This window comes from Leptinotarsa decemlineata, unplaced genomic scaffold (assembly GCF_025532065.1).
Source record: "Leptinotarsa decemlineata unplaced genomic scaffold, Ldec_3_MD MMD2_P_RNA_scaffold_6, whole genome shotgun sequence".
Taxonomy (NCBI): domain Eukaryota; kingdom Metazoa; phylum Arthropoda; class Insecta; order Coleoptera; family Chrysomelidae; genus Leptinotarsa; species Leptinotarsa decemlineata.
Genome location: NW_027412533.1, coordinates 11,523,813 through 11,542,825, shown reverse-complemented (window position 1 = coordinate 11,542,825; position 19,013 = coordinate 11,523,813). Strand labels below are relative to the sequence as shown.

Sequence of the window (19,013 nt, the reverse complement as noted above, 5' to 3'; positions counted from 1 at the left end):
AAGAAATGGTCTGTTAAAAAGGCATTCGAGCACTGCAACTCGCAAAATGTGATATGTCATTTCTGTAAAAATATGGGACATATGAAGAAAGATTGTTTTTATTATAAGAAATCGAAAAGACAATCAAATACAGCCAATGTAGTTTCTACAGATAATGAAGAAACTTTAACGTTAGTGATAAAGCTCAAGCTCATGAATGGTATATAGACTCTGGAGCATATGACAAACAATAAGGATTTTTTCAAGCATTTCAAGGATTCGCTGAGTGAAGTTGAATTAGCCGACTGTAGAAAAGTTCGTTCTTATGGTGTAGGAACTGGACAGTTAACTTGTATTCTGGATGACAATAAGAAAACAGAAATCACAGTGAAGGACATCCTTTATGTACCCGAGCTCGGTACAAGTTTACTTTCGGTCAAGAAATTAACACTTCTTGGATTCAAAGTCGAATTTGATAAGCAGCATTGTTTCATCAAATCAAATAATACAGTTGTTGCTCAAAGAACGGTGGTTGGTAATTTATATAAACTAAATTAGTACAATTCAGCAATGACTGTATGGGAAGGCTGTAATGACGGCTGCATTCATTTATGGCACAAAAGGTTTGGCCACCGTGATTCTACCATTATACGAGAAATTACAAATAAAAACATGGTGAATGGAATGAAAATCAAAAATTGTGTACGTTTATCGACATGTGAAACTTGCATTAAAGGTAAACTGTCAGGAAAATCATTCCCAAAGAAATCTTTGACAAAATCTACCAAAGTATTGGATTTGGTGCATACTGATGTTTGTTGTCCCATGCGTACTATAACTCCTGGAGAAAAGAAGTATATACTCACCTTCATAGACGATTATAGTATATTTATCTTCTCACTCAGAAATCCGAAGTATCAGAGAAACTTCAAGATTACGTCAGAATGGTCGAAAATAAATTCGGCAGAAAACCAAAAATCATCAGATCTGACAGAGGAGGCGAGTATATGAACACAGAAGTTAGGAATTTCCTGAAAAATGAAGGTTTAGAAATGCAACTCACGGCGCCATATTCAAGTCAGCAGAATGGTGTAGCTGAACGGAAAAATAGATATTTAACAGAGATGGTCAGGTGCATGTTAATTGATGCTGATCTACCAAATACTTATTGGGGCGAAGCAACCATGACAGCAAATTTACTTGAAAATTTGGTTATGACAAGGTCAACCAATAGGATCCCCTTTGAAGTATGGCACGGAAAGAAACCAAATGTAAATCACATCAAAACCTTTGGCAGTATTGTTTATGCACATATTCCTAAAGAAAAACGCCATAAATTAAGTGAAAAGGCAAAGAAATTCGTATTAGTTGGTTACGAAGCTGGTTCCAAAGCATATAGACTTCTTGACAGAACCACTGGAATAATCACCATTAGCAGAGATGTACATATTTTAGAAGAAGCTCATAGCGGATTTTATCAAATGAACGAGTTTCAAAACATTAAAAATAGAAGTGATTGTGAATGTCAAAATGACAACAGTGAAGTTGAAATATCATTTTGTCAAAAATCTACAACTTCTGATGGAAATATTCATGTGAACGCCGAATTTCCAACAGAAAATATTGAAGAATACTCTACAGAAATGACTGATGAAGAGACTGGTATCCAGAAAGTTGAATAAAGTGTAACCTCGAAAGAAAGTAATGCGGAAATCCAAGATGAAGTTCACGGTTTGAGAAGATCACAAAGAATAAATAAAGGTGTTCCAGCCAAGAAATATTCTGAAGAATTTTCAGTGGAAAACATTCAAACCGAGCCAAAGTGTAGAAATGAAGCTCTACAGAGGAGAGATGCGAACAAATGGATCGAGGCTATGGACGAAGAAATACGTTCCATGAAAGACAATAATACTTGGACATTGACTGAATTACCACCAGATAAAACGGTAATTGGAATCAAATGGATTTTAAAATTAAAAACCGATAATTAAGGCAATATATCCAGATATAAAGCAATGATTGTTGCTCAGGGTTTTTCTCAAAAATATGGTCTTGATTATGACGAAGTTTTTGCTCCAATTGTCAAACAAACAACATTTCGTCTTCTCTTAACCATTGCTGGGAGGAAGAAAATGCACGTTCATCATTATGACTTCAAAACGGCTTTCCTAAATGCGGATTTGAATGAAGTAATATACCTGAAACAACCCCAAGGCTATATTGAAGAACAAAAACATTCGGTCTGCAAATTGAATAAAACTATATATGGATTAAAACAATCAGCTCGAATATGGAATTCAACAATAAACAAAGTTCTCATTGATATCGGTTTTAGAAGGGGTGATTATGATCAATGTAGTGCACATATTTTCGTTCCATCAATTTTGGTTTGATTCTTCACTATGTATGTAAGGATATCCTGAAATATATTGTTTTTGCAAATACATTACTTTTTCACTACATAACTGAGCTTCACCAAATCATAAATGACGTAACAACACCTGACTTTCTGTCTTGTTACTCAGAAACGAATCCTAAAAAAAAAAAAAAAACTTCAATTTTTGTTTCGAACATACCCGCGAAATCAACCCCTTGTAAGCAGCAATCACCCCCAATAGTTTTTCAATTTCATTGGGTCAAATAACTCAGTGAAGTTTTATTCAAGAAAAAACTGAAAAATGTTTTTCTCCCGCTTCGCGTCGGGAGACAACACAACCTAGAGCTAAAATCTAATACTTTTTTCCCTTGTATGATGAATAACTATTTTTCCTGTAAATATGAAGAGACATTTCATTTTTCAATTTCATAAATGAATGAGAGTTTGGTAAGTACCCAAAAAAAAAATATTAGTTGGCAACATCTCTTATTGCAGTGAGTTTGGGACACGATAAAATTATTCTCTTGTACGATTTTGCAAGTTTCAAAGTCTATAATTATCATTTTGATTCAGCAAATATAATATTGTAGAGCCATAATTCAAATGGGGTAATATAGTGTTATAAATTATGGCTTTTGACCATTTGTTAAATAATTTGAATAAATGTGAAGGATTTCAATTTTTGTAAGTTTTTTTTTATATATAATATAATCGGCATGCACTTTGAAATTCAATTATTGGTGTACAATAACACCTAGATCCTAGATATTCGAATGTATCTACCATCTCAATTATCCCATTACTAATTTTTATATGATGCTGACATTCGATACTCCCTCTCATTTTCCATCAATTCAATTTTTTATATTTATTTTCAGCAAACATACACATCAGCTATGTATATTTCACAGTGTGTTCTTGATTACCTCGACAACATAGTCCCGAACCTGAGAAATGTAGAAGAGTATCATTAAAAAACAAGAGAATTGAACATCTTCCAGCATTAATCATTATGTCATCAATACAGAGTAGCAACAACAGAGATGTAAGTTCACGTCCTGGTAATATATCTCGATCATTTCTCAATTCATCAGATAGTACTTACTCTGTTTAATATCAGTCTGCTACCGAGGTAATCAACCAGCCACGCCAAAGCCTCTCCAACAATGCCAATACTCTAGTTTTTTATCAATCGAGATCTATTAATGGTTTCAAATGCCCTTTGTAGTTCCAGAAATCTTCAAATTGCACTAATAATTAATTCATTTTTAGTTATCGCTCAGTTTGTTTCCCAAATAACAACGAGTTACAACGCTTTGAAATTGTTCTAACCGCCATTTTGTTTTTGGACATTTTGATTTTTTTTTTGTCTCTGTCATCTCCTGATGATGCTAACTTGGTAACAAAATGCGAGAAACAATATTTTTGTTCTGGTGCGAAAAAAGAGTTTTCAATACTTTCATTTGACACCATATATTTCAATTCTTTCAAATAATAATAATAATAATTGATTTCATCAATAGGAAAGAAAATACAAAGAAAAATATATACATAAACAAAAATATAACCTATCAAATGGCAGGATTCAATTTCTGACCATGCTACAGAGAAATCGCAACATGAGCAGACCTTGCTCTTCAATCCAACCAAATCTTCCATCCAATTTGTTAGAGGTTTAAGAATTCCGACTCCCTTTCCAGTGATTTGATATAAACTTTTTGAAATCATTATATAAATCTTCGGGTAAAATGTGGGAGAGCTGATGTGTTCTTGGGTTTGTAATAAATATTCTGCGTTCCGCTTGAATTAGTTCCTATGTGGGATGGTATTCAAACTATGTCCACCACTCTCTTCATTGTGGGCTAGTTCATCTTATCCAACTGTATTTCGTATTAGAGAAAAACGTTTTCAGGGTGCAGTTGGCGTAGTCTTCAAATTGCTGTCAGAGAGTTTGAAAATATCACAAAATTACCAGTATTCCAAAGCTGATTCAATGTCGTGAAATTTATTAAAGTAGGTACTGAAAGCAAATGGTAGGCTTAACCTATTAAGAATAATTTTTCCACACCAGAACAAAAGTCTCTCGACACCCGTTTCGCTGACCAAGTCATCATCATTAGGAGTTGAATGAAACTAACCAAAACAGTATTAGTTGCCGCCTATATTCCAACGAACAAATCGTAAACTGAAAACAGTTTCGCGAGCTTTAGGGGCAGATGAAAAAACAGCTCTCGAACTACAATAACTGATGATACCAAATTGGATATTACGCAACTGGATATTGTACTTTTTGACGCATGCTGTAACACCGTCATTTGACCTCGAATGACTTCTGTTAGAAAAACATTCCCTGACTCAAGAACTGGGCCTCTGATGTTCAATAATTCTCCCTCAAAGTTGTAAATGTCCAGTACTAGTAACCATACAATTCGAAATTCCATCGAAGCAACACTGATTATAATGAATGTTATACAACTATTGGAAAAATCTTTTATATTTTTCCAAAGAGCGCATCGTTCATTTTTGCATTTATTGCATTCAGGTTAACAAATGTGATGTAGAGGTTATCATTAACCAAAGAAATGAGTGGAACGCTAATTTAAATTCAGTATTTTAACCTAACCACACAAATCAAACTAGTTAGTTCTATCGAACCAACAAAAAATTATGGAAAACTTGAAGGCTATGCAATGCCACCAAAACAGTTATGTGATGAAATTGATGGAAATTCATAACTTATTCAAGTAATACTTTATCATGAGATTTTCATTGTACAGTTTACAAAACCGCAACATCGCTATACAATAGCTTCCCCAAGCCTTTTCATATTGAAAACGTTCGAGGAAGCTATTGTATAGCAGAACACATATTGCAGTTTTACTTTCCAGTGAAAATCTCACAATAAAGTGGTACTTGAACACCAAAATAAACTAACAAAATGAATTAACAGATGAAACTTTCAAGATGGCGACTGGGAGCCATCTGGGAAAAAATTAAATGGAAAGGGGGGTCTGGTGACACATATTTTTGAAGCTCCTGACAAATGCTTCGAAACCCTAGAATATAATATCAATATCTTCAACCACTACAAAATGGCGGAACTTTTAATAATTTAATAATACATTGACATTTAACTACATAATATGAGGTAATAAGCTGGAGGTCAGTTCAGAAGATGCTCGAAATGGTTGCCTTGAACTTCTTAACATATGAACACCCTATTCGATATTTCACGCCGAACATTTTCGAACACTGAAACGTCAATATCTCTACAAATATTTATTATTCTCTACCGTGTATCCAATATTGAAGCAGGTTCAGTTTCGTACACCATTTGTTTCGAAAAGCTCCATAAAAAAGTCCAAAGGTGTCAAATCTCGCGAGCGGGCTGGCCATTCTGTAGGACCTCAACGGCCAATCCAACGACCGGGAAAATTAGTATCCAAATAGTTTCATACTTGTCTGGAGTAATGTGGTGGTGCTACATCTTGTTAGAACACAATATCCATATCGAATTCATTAGGATTCGCTTCAACGATTTCAATGATGAGAGGGTCAACAGTAGTTTCCAGCATATTCAAATGCAGTCTCCTGTTGAATTTTAATCAATATGGTTTCCCAATATTTCTGCCCAAACGTTAATTTTTTCTGGATATTGGGTATGTGTTTCCCGGAAAATGTGAGGGTTGGTGTCACTTCAATAACGACAATTTTGTCTATGAACATTGCCGTTTGAAAAAATGTACATTCGTCACTAAAACAAATATTATGGAGATAGGTACGATGCCTTGCAATGGTTTTCGTCATGATTTCGCAGAATTCTGTTCTTCGATCAGGGTCATCTTCAGTTAATTGGTGTACCATTTTAATTTTGTATGGATGATACCTATTCCTCTTCAAAAGTCTCCGCACAGTAGAAGAAGACACCTCATAAACATTCGCGACGAAATGAGTAGACTGTTCAGGATTTACTACCATCTCACCAATTATTTGCACTTGCTACAAGTTCCCTCAAATATTTTCTAGAGATAGGACGATTCGGAAAACGTTCATTGAAAATCATTTTGTTCTCGTGAAAGTTACGCGTCGCGCCGTAAATAAAAATCGCTTCAAATTTTTCTTCCAATGGACGAGAACTGGCCATTTTAGAAATTGTTGACGTGGTATCTTTCTACTAGTAAAACTGAAAACTAAATGAGAATATTTTAACTAAACAATGATGTTCATTGTCGTACTGACCTTTCTTTGTCATTTTTATAAGCACAAAATAACTGTTGTTGAAATTGTCATATGGCAGATAAAAAAGAATATTTCCAGAAATATCGTAATTAATGTGTTTGACTTCAGGAAATTATTTAATGTTTGTTTGAAGGTGATTGACAATGTTTCATGATGAATTTCACTAGTTCGGACTTCCATTGTCTACTATATAAAATGATTTGAAATCCCCGAAACAACTAAAAAAGAAGAATTGAAAATGAATAGCTGAAAATAACAATTATATTAACCAAAATAAACCTGAAATGAAATAATAGTGAAATAAAATACAAGTGAAAATAGAACAATTAAATAAATAAAAATGAAGAAATGAAAAAAGAAAATCACCCGAAGTCATCACCCGAAGACGATTGTAGATACTAACAATCGAAACGTCGTGAACTAACGTGACTTGGAATCTCTCCACTTTTTATTTTTATTTATTTTTTTTCATTTCTTCATTTTTATTTATTCAATTGATCTATTTTCACTTGTATTTTATTTCACTATTATTTCATTTCAGGTTTATTTTGGTTAATATAATTGTTATTTTCAGCTATTCATTTTCAATTTTTCTTTTTTAGTTGTTTCGGGGATTTCAAATCATTTTATACAGTAGACAATGGAAGTACGAACTAGTGAAATAAATTATTTAATGTTCCGCCATTTTTTGTAGGTGAAGGTATTGCCTTCATATTCTAGGGTTGTGAAGTATTCGTGAGGAGCTTCAAAATAATGTGTCACAAAACCCCTCTTTCCTTTCAATGTCGGATAGGCTGTTCATATGTCAAGAGGTTCAAGGCAACCATTTTGGGCATCTTCTGATCTGACCTCAAGCTTTTTAGGTCATATTATGTAGTTAAATGTCAATGTATGACAAGTATTCAAAGTTCCGCCATTTTGTAGTAGTTGAAGATATTAACATTATGTTCTAAGGCTGTGGAGCATTTCTCAGTAGCTTCAAAAAGATGTGTCACAAGACCCCCCTTTGCTTAATGGCGCCCAGTCGCCATCTTGAAAGTTTCATCTGTCAATTTCACTTCAAAATAAAGTATTCATGCAATAATTTCATTATCTTAAATTTCAATTTTTTGAGTTGACCCGTTCAAAAAATAAAAGAGGAAGGGGCTATACTTCGTCTTTCGATTATTTTGGGTGGGTTGATCATTTTGGGTTAAACGGCGTCCTATTAACCTTCCAGGGTAACCAACTTAGGGGCCTTTCCTCCTAAATTTAGGGGGGAAAAAGTGAGATGGAATTTTTCATGGTTCGATGCACGCTAGAATGGAATGGTAGATCCTGCACAACATTTCAACCGTCCGCAAAAATATTAAAATTATTCAATGTTAGCATGTATGACTCTAAAAAACCAGAATTTAAAGAAACTGATTTGTAACTTGAAGTTTCTGATAATTAATGAATGAAAATATTAAAAAATGTTGCTGAATGATATTATTTTCAATGTATCATTTATGTAAAAATATTAAATTATTTATGTAATGAATAATAATTTTTTAGGGGGGATTCCTAGTAATTGTGGAGATTTAAGGTGTTTTCAATTGGGGCTTTAGGGAGATAAATTCTTGAGAGTTGGGAAGACTGGAAATTTCCGTAGTACTCAGTTACAGTTCAGCAAAGCTTTCGACTGTCATGCCATGACTCACTGTCATAAGCGTGGGTAACGGCCAAGATGTGTGGCAAAAAAATAAACTATGTTTATCAATGCCCTGCGTACATTCTGGCTGTCTGTAAAAAAATTAAGTTCTCATTTTGTTGAGGCCTCAAATTGATGATCCTTGCACATTAGATTGCATGTGCTATCTCCTGGAAGCTGGATATGTCTCCTTGGTTTGTGAATTTTGTGTCAAAAATATACAAAACCCTAAATTTCTATTTTGCACGATTTCATAGCTCAGTGAGTCTTCCAGTTTGGCTCATTCTTGCCTCACTCATTGTTACAAGATGGTGCTCTTGGTGTGATTCTGATTGTACCGATCATTCATAAACAAGCAAATTTTTTCACCTGGTCTAGTTCGTTAAAAGCGGTAGCTTGTTTCATCTTTCACCATCAAACTAGAGATGCATGAGTTATCACGATTTGTAAACGTGACATGGGTGGGTGACATGAAAAACCTTTGAGAAATTTTGACAAACTCGATCTCCAAAACTATCATTTTGAAACTATTGTTTTGATCGATCTTCACTTGCTACCGTCCAACCCGTGTTAGGAATCACACGTTAAAAGGTAAGACCTCGTTAATCCTTAGCTCGCACAAGTTTCGACTTCTGAGGGTTGTCGTTCGTAGGGGTGCAACAGCTGGTTAACGGAAAAACAGATTTTCAAACAGACAGATAACAATTGCAAAGGGAATATTTTTAGAAGAGATCTTTTTTTTTAATTTTCATAAACAGTTTCATTGTATTCATTTATTCCTTCCCTCATTTGGAAGTTTACAATATTTTTTGGTTAATAATGAAAAAGTCGAAAGCCAAGAAGTTTTTTCCCAAAACAATGTAAAACTAGTAAATAAATATACTCTCCATAATAAAAATACTCACTGCGTTAAGAGTAATAACGCCTTCACAAACATTTTCTTTCTCGATATTCAGTATAGAACAAAAATATTCTATTTCGAAGATAAGTTGCGTTAGCGTCATTTCATTTTTCATTTCGAATATCAACGTATCTACCATTAGATGGCATAGTGTACAAGTTTGGTTTACATTCATAGAAACTTCGCCTAGGCCTGATGAGAACTTCTTTTGTTGTTGAAACTGTCTGAAAATCCTTTCCCATAGAGGTATTTTGACTGCATTGTCATCATCGAAATCTACAAAAAAAATTGTTAGGTAAGTAATGCATGATGGTTATTTGTTAAGGTAATCTTTTTTTTAGTTTTTTTTTGATTTGCTTGAAAGAATAATTGTTTCATTGAATACATTGAAAAAATGTAATCTTATTTGTTCATTCATCTATTTAGAATTAGAGATACAGACCCAATAAAGTATCCACTGATAAATTTTATAATGCAGAAAACATTTGCTGTTCTCACAATCAATAACGATGGAGAACAAATACCTACTAATACCTGACTTGACCCATAACTTCTGAAGACAACCAGATTAATGTCTTAGCATATTTTCACGCATTTCCTGGGTCAATGATAAGGAGTGCTGAAGAAGATTTAGAGTCCGGAGTAGGTATGTGTCTGGAGTGTAATAGTGTTTATTTGGACAATGTGATCAAAATTTCTAAAAATGGTATGCTGACCATGAAAGGTCCTTCAGACTTTGTAAAAATGATTCGACGTTTTCAAAACATTCTTTGGCATGCAACCACAAGTTCACGAATCTAAAAGATACGGAAATTTTGCACTATGCAAGAAAGGATTGCAAACTCAATTATTGGGAATCCTTGAAAACTCATAAGCATACACATTGCGGGTGCAACCTGTTAAATGATAGATAAAATCGATCTAGTTTACCCACCGGTTTTCAAATTAGCATATCCACATTATCACAAGTAAACAAAATTCAGGTACTCAAGCTAAGTATGTCTTCTGGACTACAATGGGTATAAAGCACTGTGCTATGCAGACGACTTAGTCATCTTAGTCCAGGGTAGTGAAGGGATGCATGCAACAGGCCCTGAATATTAAAACAAGATGGACCGAAGAAGAAGGGCTCAACATAAGCCCATCCAAATCGACCATAGTAGCATTCACCAAGAGGACTAAAACGGAGGGTCTCGGACCTCTAAAACTTCGAGGTGAAGAAATACAAGTGTCGGGGGAGGTTAAATATTTGGAAGTAATTTTAGATTCCAAACTGACCTGGAACCAACAATGGGACAGGATAAAAAGGAAAGCGGAGGTAGCACTGATGCTCGTCAGCCGCACCTATGGAAAAACATGGGGGCTAAAAACAGACATAGTATATTGGCTATACATGATAGTTGTTAAACCCATGGTCTTCTGGTCAAAGATAAAACAGGCGACCGCTATCAACAAACTAGGCAAGGTGCAAAGACTTGCATGTTTGGGAATGACGGGAGCAATGAGAACTACCCCAACAGCTGCATTGGAGATACTTCTGAATCTACCTCCTTTACACATGGCCATGATGGACCAATTCAAACTGGAAAACTCACCGAACTACAAAAGATCGAACCGAACAGAAATTTCGGAACATGTAGAGGAGCACATATTGAATATGTGCACGGACCACATGACGCCGAAGTACACCTTCAACACAAACTTCACGGCAAAAATCATAAGCCGTGAAGAGTGGACGATCATTAGTCATCCCGAAAACATGTTTGGAAAAAACATCTGGTATACAGATGGATCGAAGATCAATGGAACGTTAGCTGGAATATACCTAGCGGATAGAAATTTAAACTACAGTTATCCGCTAGGACTGTACACATCCGTCTTTCAGGCGGAAGTGTATGTTATCTTGCAGTGTGCAATATAGTACTTCAATATAGTAGAGATCGGCTCAGAATAATTACAGGGTTACTAACCGGTCATTGTCTGCTTAGAGGACACCTGAATAAAATGGGGCTTCACAACGGAGACCTCAGCTACAGAATATGCAACGGAGGGATAGAAACAGTTCTACACATCTTATGCGAGTGTGAGGCACTGAATCAGGAAATATATGGACGTACAAAATTACGTCCAGAAGAATGTGACGAAAATCCAACACGGAACCTGTACAAACTAGTACAGGGAACGAGACTGATAGACTGGGTGTCATAAGAAGATGGGAGAATAAACACAATAAGCCCAAGAGGCTGCAGTGTTTTCTGGAGACTTGGACTAAATGGACAAGTCAGACAGCTCCCAAGGGACCAAAAAAAAAGTACCTCTATTATTACCTATAGTGGTGTTATATAAAGGTTAATGTGATCAATCATTTTTAGTTCAATGGATAAGTTTGAAAATGTCCCTATAGGACGAAACTGCAGTAACGTTAGTTACAAATGAAAGTGGTGAAAAACATAGAAAGTTTCAATTCTCCTATCTTCATTAATCAACTTTCAATCACTTTTTCAGGCAAACTAAAAAACTGTATGATTTTTCCACCCTGTATTGAAGTAACAGAGATAACGCTGAAGTGTGGGAGACCAAATTCTGGTACAATAGTATTCTTCAACTCAAAAATATCAGCATTTTTAGAGGTCACGATTTCCGAAGTGATGTAGTGATAAATTTCTGGAAACTTTGACATTCAGGTTATGATTTCCTATTCTGTGTTCTGGGTTAAATTCATCTGTTACAACCAGTAGAAATAATGACAACATCCGATTTATTTGTACTAGAAATCGTTCAGTTTCTCTTGACATTTGGACCCCTTAAACTCAAGAATAGCGACGCAGAAGCCAAAATAGCGGTCTCAACATTTTCATGTAATAATGATTCATTCTTTAGCCCTTCATAAGATTGTGGAACGGCACTATTACACTATCTCTTCTATGAAGTCAAAAGTAACATTTTTTAGTCGGACCGACATACTGTCCCCGACCTCGCAACATATCTGGTAGTTATTCGGGTTACGTAGTACTTTTAGTGAACGAGTCAGAAGATGAACACTTTGTGACTGAAGCACGTGTCGAGGTGTTAAAAATAAAGGTTTGGTGTTGGGATAAAACTCCAGTAATATTCAAGTTGGACCTATAGCGATTCTCATAAGTACAATATATACGTGCAACACCATGCTTTGTTCGAATTAATAATAGTGTATTCCAAGGGTATGGAAAATAAAAAATAGTAATCAACAGGATAGTTTTTCGGTAATGAAATGTAACAGTGAAGATATTTGTTAATAAAATCAGTATATTAAAAGATTATATAGTTAGGTACCACATCAAACATATGGTTGTACTTGATAAATACCACATCATCCATAACACTACTTAATAATTGAAATAACAAAAAATCTCACCTTGTTCATTCAAAGTATAACAGCTTCTAGTGAAGACCAACAACACCGTAACAGCAAACAAAAAAATATAATTCGGAAACATATCAGAATTTTTTTTGAATTGTTCAAAATACACCTGTTTTTCTTAACAAAACATTGAATGAGACTAAGGTAAAAGTACAAATAGAACGAAATTAGTTTTTTAGGAGAATAATATACTTCAGATAACGGTTTTCATATCAGTACTTCTGATTTCCTTATCCAGATAATTTCATGAGGATTTGAAGTGGCTGTCGCCATTACGTTGAATGATTTTGCAACACGTAGGTAATGTGGAATAAATAAATGAAGTAACATTTCTTTTTATTTGTCAAGAAAACTTTTTCAGAAATGGTATTATTATAATTATTCGAACATTTCTTAGTGAAAATAATACGTGCAGAATTATTTAAATACAATCTAAAAATGACACATGCGTTGGAATTGGCTGATACTTGATGAAAATCCATAACTAACGTATTCAAAAAACACTTTATTGTGAGATTTTTACTAAACAGTTCTACAAAAAACGCAACACATGCTTCGGGCGTGGTTTTACACGCTCGAAGAAGCCATTGTCTAGCGAAACACGTGTTGCGTTTTTTGTAAAACTGTTTAGTGAAAATCTCACAATAAAGTGTTTTTTGAATACTTTAAAAATAATACGTTAAGAGGTGAAATCTCGTTAGTCTTTATTTGCTCGCAATAATCTAGATTTTTGAGAACCGATTAATACTATTCATTATTTCAATTGAAAGGAATATTTCCTACTCCGTCGTTCAGATACAAGAGTAAGGCGAAAGTAACTAAGTCGATTGAAAAGGGATATTTTAACGTCCCTGGAAAAAGTCTTTGTTGTTATTCATTCATAGAGCATATCGAAATGAAACAGAAAACCTAACTGAACACCTTTTTGAAAGCTTGACTGTAGCTATATGTGCAGCTGGGAGTTATAATCATGCTCGTGCACAGAGACCCTATGGAATGAACTCACAAAGGAGCTGAGAGTTACTACGTACTGAGCTTTAAAAGACTAACCACTCACAACAAAATTCATTCTCGAGGCCAAACTCAACAAGATGCAGCTGTTTTCCATAATCTGAACCTAGCTGATGCTATTTTGTGTTATGGTGAAAACACATTTATTATTTAATTATATTTTCAATGGAATGCAATTTTCATTTTGGAGAATGAAACCTCCAATATAATCCATGTTTCGTTTTGGTTAATAAATTTTTCTGCCTACTCAAAACTTGAGTTTATCATTCATTTCATCGATTCTTAATTTACTCGAACACTTTCAAATCTACTCGAATACTTTCGAAAAAGAAACATTTCAATATTACCACCGAAAAGAAAGAATTTATAATTTTTTGCAAATACCTTAATAAAGGAACAATATTGTGTAAAGGAAGACTAATAGTCAATTCTGTAATTTCTTTAGGATATTCTCTTCATTAAATCGTGAAACAAAATTCAAATCCTCCCTACATCCTAGACCTAGAAAAGATACTCTAAATGAAGATATCTTAATATAAGTTCAAAAAATAATCACTTTATAACCCCGGAAAACCAGAATTTTCAACAGCGATTTCCTGAAAAATATTTTTGTGAATCATCTCCTAAAACAACTAATGCCGGCCGCCGCTGGCCCTTGGAAATCAATTGTGCCGTGGCCAAGATCGCGAGCAGTCCAGCCGGCGTTTTGCGGTTGTTCGCGTCGTTTCGATGGAATTCCGGCAAATTCTCTATCGCCTTCGAGGCACTTGCCATATATAAACATCATTCAAGTGCATATCAATAAAGCAACATTGCTCGCACGCAGCCGCCATTTAATATGAATGATACTTGTCACTGTCACTGTAATCAACCCTATTTATAAATGTTCACGTCTTTACCTAACCACCAGGCAGTGAAATTTAGTTGTTTTGGTTACTTTATTTATTTTCTAACAATAATTCTGGAATGACATCCAAAGGCGGTACTGTGTGTGTTTATGGTGAACGTTCTTCCAGATATAACCAAGAAGGACTTAATTTGTTTTCCGTTACGAAAGATCCAGTGAGGTATGTATCAAGTGTATCAAAAATGGCATTGGTTCTGAACCACAGATTCTCTTGAAAGTCAGTGACACTGAATGGTTCTACGAAATAGGCATAGTTCTTTTCATTTTTTGAACTGTGTGCCTGAGGTAAGATTTTATTTTTGGTTTTGACTGTCGTTTTGCGTCTAGTATTTTCGAAGAATTTTTTGGTTGAGCATTCATTCTTTCAAATCTGAGAAATGGGTGAAAGCATGTAATAGAGAAGATTTGCTTGTGAAAATGGTATAGGTATACTCCTATGCTATAACAATTTTCAATCGAAGGTGATTCATTAGCAACGTCGCACTTGAAGTGACCAACGGATAATCCTCTTACCAACTCTGCAGAGGCCTACCAAAATAATATTTTTATTTATTTAAACACATAGGTAATTACGTAAAAATTGTTATAGAAGATGGCGCTACCTGGTGTCAATGGTAAAACTGATTGCATTTTCTTATTATGCCTAATACAGTTCTTCAAAAAAACAGAAAAATTTACAAGATAATTATTATGTTCCTTTTATATAGAAAGAGAACTACAAAGCAAAGAAATAATTACCTATGTTATGCTTATGAAGTTTCAGAATCCGAACTCGTCCGAAGAGGAATCCCCATTCACACTTAAATCTATTATCATTTGGTCGAAAACAGTGTCTACCATCTCGTCCAATCTTCACATTTTCCCTTCTTCCTTGATCACATGGGCTACAGTATTAGCCCAATCTTATTTCCGTATCCGTTCCATTGCGAGTTCTAATAAACGTTGGACATCAGAAATTTTATATGTCACGTTTTCACGAGCTACGTAACCCTTAATTTGAGCCCAGATTAATTCTATCGGGTTTAACTTGCAATGGTAAGGAGGAAGTCTCAAAATGGTGATGCCTTCTGCACGAGCTATTATATCCACCACATGCTGGAGATATCTGTCACGATGCTGTTTAATGACACTCATAAGCTCGGCCTTAACCATGTCTTCGGAAAATGGAATTCCTTTTTGTCCTAACCAACTCTGCATGTCTGCTTTTCTGGTGGTCATAGTTAGCAGGTTTTCTACTAATCGGCTGTGATAAGAAGCGTTATCCATTACTATTACTGAATTTGGCTCGACTCATGAAAGAAGGGATTCAAACCATCCTTCAAAGCGTTGGGCGTCCATGTCTTCCTGATAATCCCCCGTTTTTTTGGATAAAAATATTAGTGCACTATCATCTAAAAAGCCACCCTATATGGGCGACAATTAGTCGTTGCCCTTTACCCGTTGGTCCGCGTAATCCTGTTGATAAACCGTCCACAAATGCTTGACGATAACTAGTTACAGTAGTATTTTGCCAGATCTTAGATACTGTGTGACCAGCATTCACCCACGTTTCGTCCAGATAATAAATTTTGTGTGAGCAGAACGCATTTCTCTAATAGAGCGAAGATATCTCCGTCGCCATTAGACTATATCTTCTTTTTCTATTAAGACAGACTTACGACATCGTTTGGCATATATAAATTTCAAATCTTCTTTTATTATTTTCCTTAACTTCTCTTTGCTCATTTTTGGAATGAGCACATTATTCATTACCTTTGTCTTAATGGATTCGAGGGTTGGCGCTTTATTCTCAAAAATAAGAATGAATGGTATAGCGTTCAACATTTTTCTGGTACTCGTCCAATTCATTTTTTTATCTATCACGACAATGTATTCTAGGAACTAATCAATGATAATTGTACTTGAGTTTAACGAAAATTTATACCTGAGATTAATGACTAGGTCAAGTAATTATCTCACAATAAAATGCGAATGTGATGAAAATCTACGATAATGTATTTTGAAAAACAAGTATCGGCCAACTCTATCTTATATTTCAAAGTTAATAAATATAACAGTCTATTTAATAAATATAATAAAATATATTTAATAAATACAAAACAAAGTCACCTTCACAAGAAAAAGAACACACTACGCCTATGCAGATAAGGACGCTTGATAATGAAAAAACCGAATGACTAGTTATGGCATTTTAAAGACGCAAATATAATAGACCTGCGAAGTGTTGATCAGTTTACCGATGTTTCAAAATTTTTAACGAACTGGTTCACCTATTCGCTCGTACATCCTATCGATATGCAGAAGCTATCTTGTTACGGTCATCTCTCCCTCTTGATACAAGAGGGAGGGATGACTTGGTTCTCCCACGAACTAACCTTGTAAGAACAATGAACTCTATATTTCACAAGGACTATTGACTCTTCCTAATGAAATTAAACAAAGTAACGCCCTCCAACTCTTCAAACGCTCCTTGTCTCAATATCTACGAGCACAGTATTATTCCAATTGAGTTGTTCTTCTCTCTATTAATCTCTTCATCGTTTACTACTGCTGCGTTTTTACACACTATATTCTACTATATAGGATTTATATATTTTAGTTTATTTTGTATTTTTTGTTCAATAACTGATATATTTGTATAATCTGTATGTATATTAGGACATCTTTTTCTGATAAATCTATTTCTATTTCTAAAAACGTGAACACTCGGCATAAATGTTATCGACTTTGAGAAAAATATTTTGAAGAAAAATATATATCCAAAGGGGAAACACGGAAAACTTTAATTGCTCAAGCTGTTCCAACATTATTTGCGCACAAATTGAAACGAGAACAAACAGGAGATAAGGAATCTGCAGAACCGATCAGAAAAATGATCATTCTAGAGATAGAGTATCAGTTTAGTTCTTTTTGGAAATTAAAAAATTACAATTTCAGTAAATCACAGTGTTATTCGTTTAAAATTTTCAGATATTGTCATTTTTTCTCCACTGAAAGAACCAAGTTCCACTCAGTGCTCATCTGCCATACATAAAGTTATATTCCAAATACTTTATCAGTCTGACGAACACGGGCATCTGGGCAGTGTCAACGACATCTGTTGATTCATCCAGTTGAAGTGAAAAATAAACACAGTTATCTAAGTCAGTTCTTAACTGTAAAAAAATATCATTGCTCATTACTTCTACACGTCTCATCACTGTATTAGCAGAAAGTTGCATAGATTTTATAGCCGAAACTATCTCGTCTTTATTTCTAAAGTTGGCAAATAACGAATCAGCAGCTTCTAAAAACGCCTGTTTTATCATTTCCCCGTCTTCATAAGGTTTCTTTTTTTGTACAATTATCTGGGACACACGGTACGATGCTTCAGTTGCAGCTTTATTTTTGTCGACTGTTCCTAAAAATATTGATTGTTGTCCAATTAACTGCTTTTTTAACAGTTTCAGTTTCTCCTTTCTGGCGGCAGAATGTAGTGAGAATGATTTTTCAAAATTAGAATGTACAGTTTTATGATGTCTCTCAATATTTCCTTTTTTAGCAACGGAGACCGAAGTATTACATAACAAACACACATTTTTATCTTTAACTTCTGTAAAAAAGTATTGTTCTTCCCATTCCGAATGAAAGTGGTATGTCTTTACCTTCTTACAACTGCTTGCCATAATATTATTTTTGTTGTTCTCTACTAACCCAACCGCTGGACGTTGGTTACGCGTTCAGTTTTAAACTAAGCGCAATGTCGCCGCGCCGTGCGTATTTATCCCGTTCAAAGCAATCCAGATCGTTCTCGAACACTAACGCGCTGGTTCGGCTGGTCGGTTCTAGCCGATTCTAGCTTGATGGCGTCAGCGACAGATCGCTCACCGCAACGTTGCCGCTGTTTATGTTTAATATTATGAAAATTATATTTTTTTGTGGAATTTTCGGAAGCTTCTCTGATTTTTGCAGTTTGTATTTTTTAAATTAAAATCGTTGTGAGAGCTACCAGAATTGCCTCCGCGAGCTACCGGTAGCTCGCGATCAACAGGTTGGCGACCACTGACCTAGAGTAATCATTACTCTGAGAATAAAGCCGGAATTATATTGTTGTATCGTGGTGCGTTGTGATGCTCTCTGACGTGACGGCGAGTGTGCATACTATTCTTTCGTGTCGGGGCGCGTTCTGACGTTATCCGAGAATAATTCTCGGACATTATTTCGAGTCAGTACAGTGGTAGCCTTTGGAGTAAACGCGTGCGAGCATCTACAATGTTTTCCTCCGATTCGGATAGTGATACTGAAGAAAACCTTGCGTGTCTACTAATGTTAGGTTTACTTGAAAAGAAAAGAAAGAAGAGAAAGTATTGGGTTCATCCAGTAAATAATCGGAGAGGTAATCGAAGCGAATATCATTTACTAGTGAAAGAACTGGAGTGTGATGAAGAAAAATTTCATGAATATTTCAGGATGTCGAAATATCAATTTGAGATATTACATTCTATGGTAGAAAATGATATTCAAAATATGCAAACCCAATTTCGTCGA

At 34.9% G+C, this 19,013-nt stretch overlaps 3 protein-coding genes across 3 annotated transcripts in view; 1 reads left to right on the top strand and 2 right to left on the bottom strand.

Moving 5' to 3' along the window:
• LOC111509834 (sphingomyelin phosphodiesterase-like) overlaps positions 1-12,704 on the bottom strand; it is a 45,582-nt gene extending 32,878 nt beyond the window's left edge. The window contains exons 1-2 of the mRNA XM_023165667.2: positions 12,563-12,704; positions 9,173-9,444 (exon numbers count right to left, since the gene is read on the bottom strand). Of these exons, the coding sequence (XP_023021435.2) occupies positions 9,173-9,444; positions 12,563-12,644 (354 nt within the window). The 5' untranslated portion in view covers positions 12,645-12,704. The remainder of the gene's footprint in view (positions 1-9,172; positions 9,445-12,562) is intronic.
• Positions 1-19,013, bottom strand: part of LOC141480137 (uncharacterized) — a 288,325-nt gene that overhangs the window by 67,731 nt on the left and 201,581 nt on the right. The window lies entirely within an intron of this gene.
• Positions 1-19,013, top strand: part of sip1 (septin interacting protein 1) — a 111,865-nt gene that overhangs the window by 4,590 nt on the left and 88,262 nt on the right. The gene's annotated exons all lie outside the window — the stretch shown is intronic.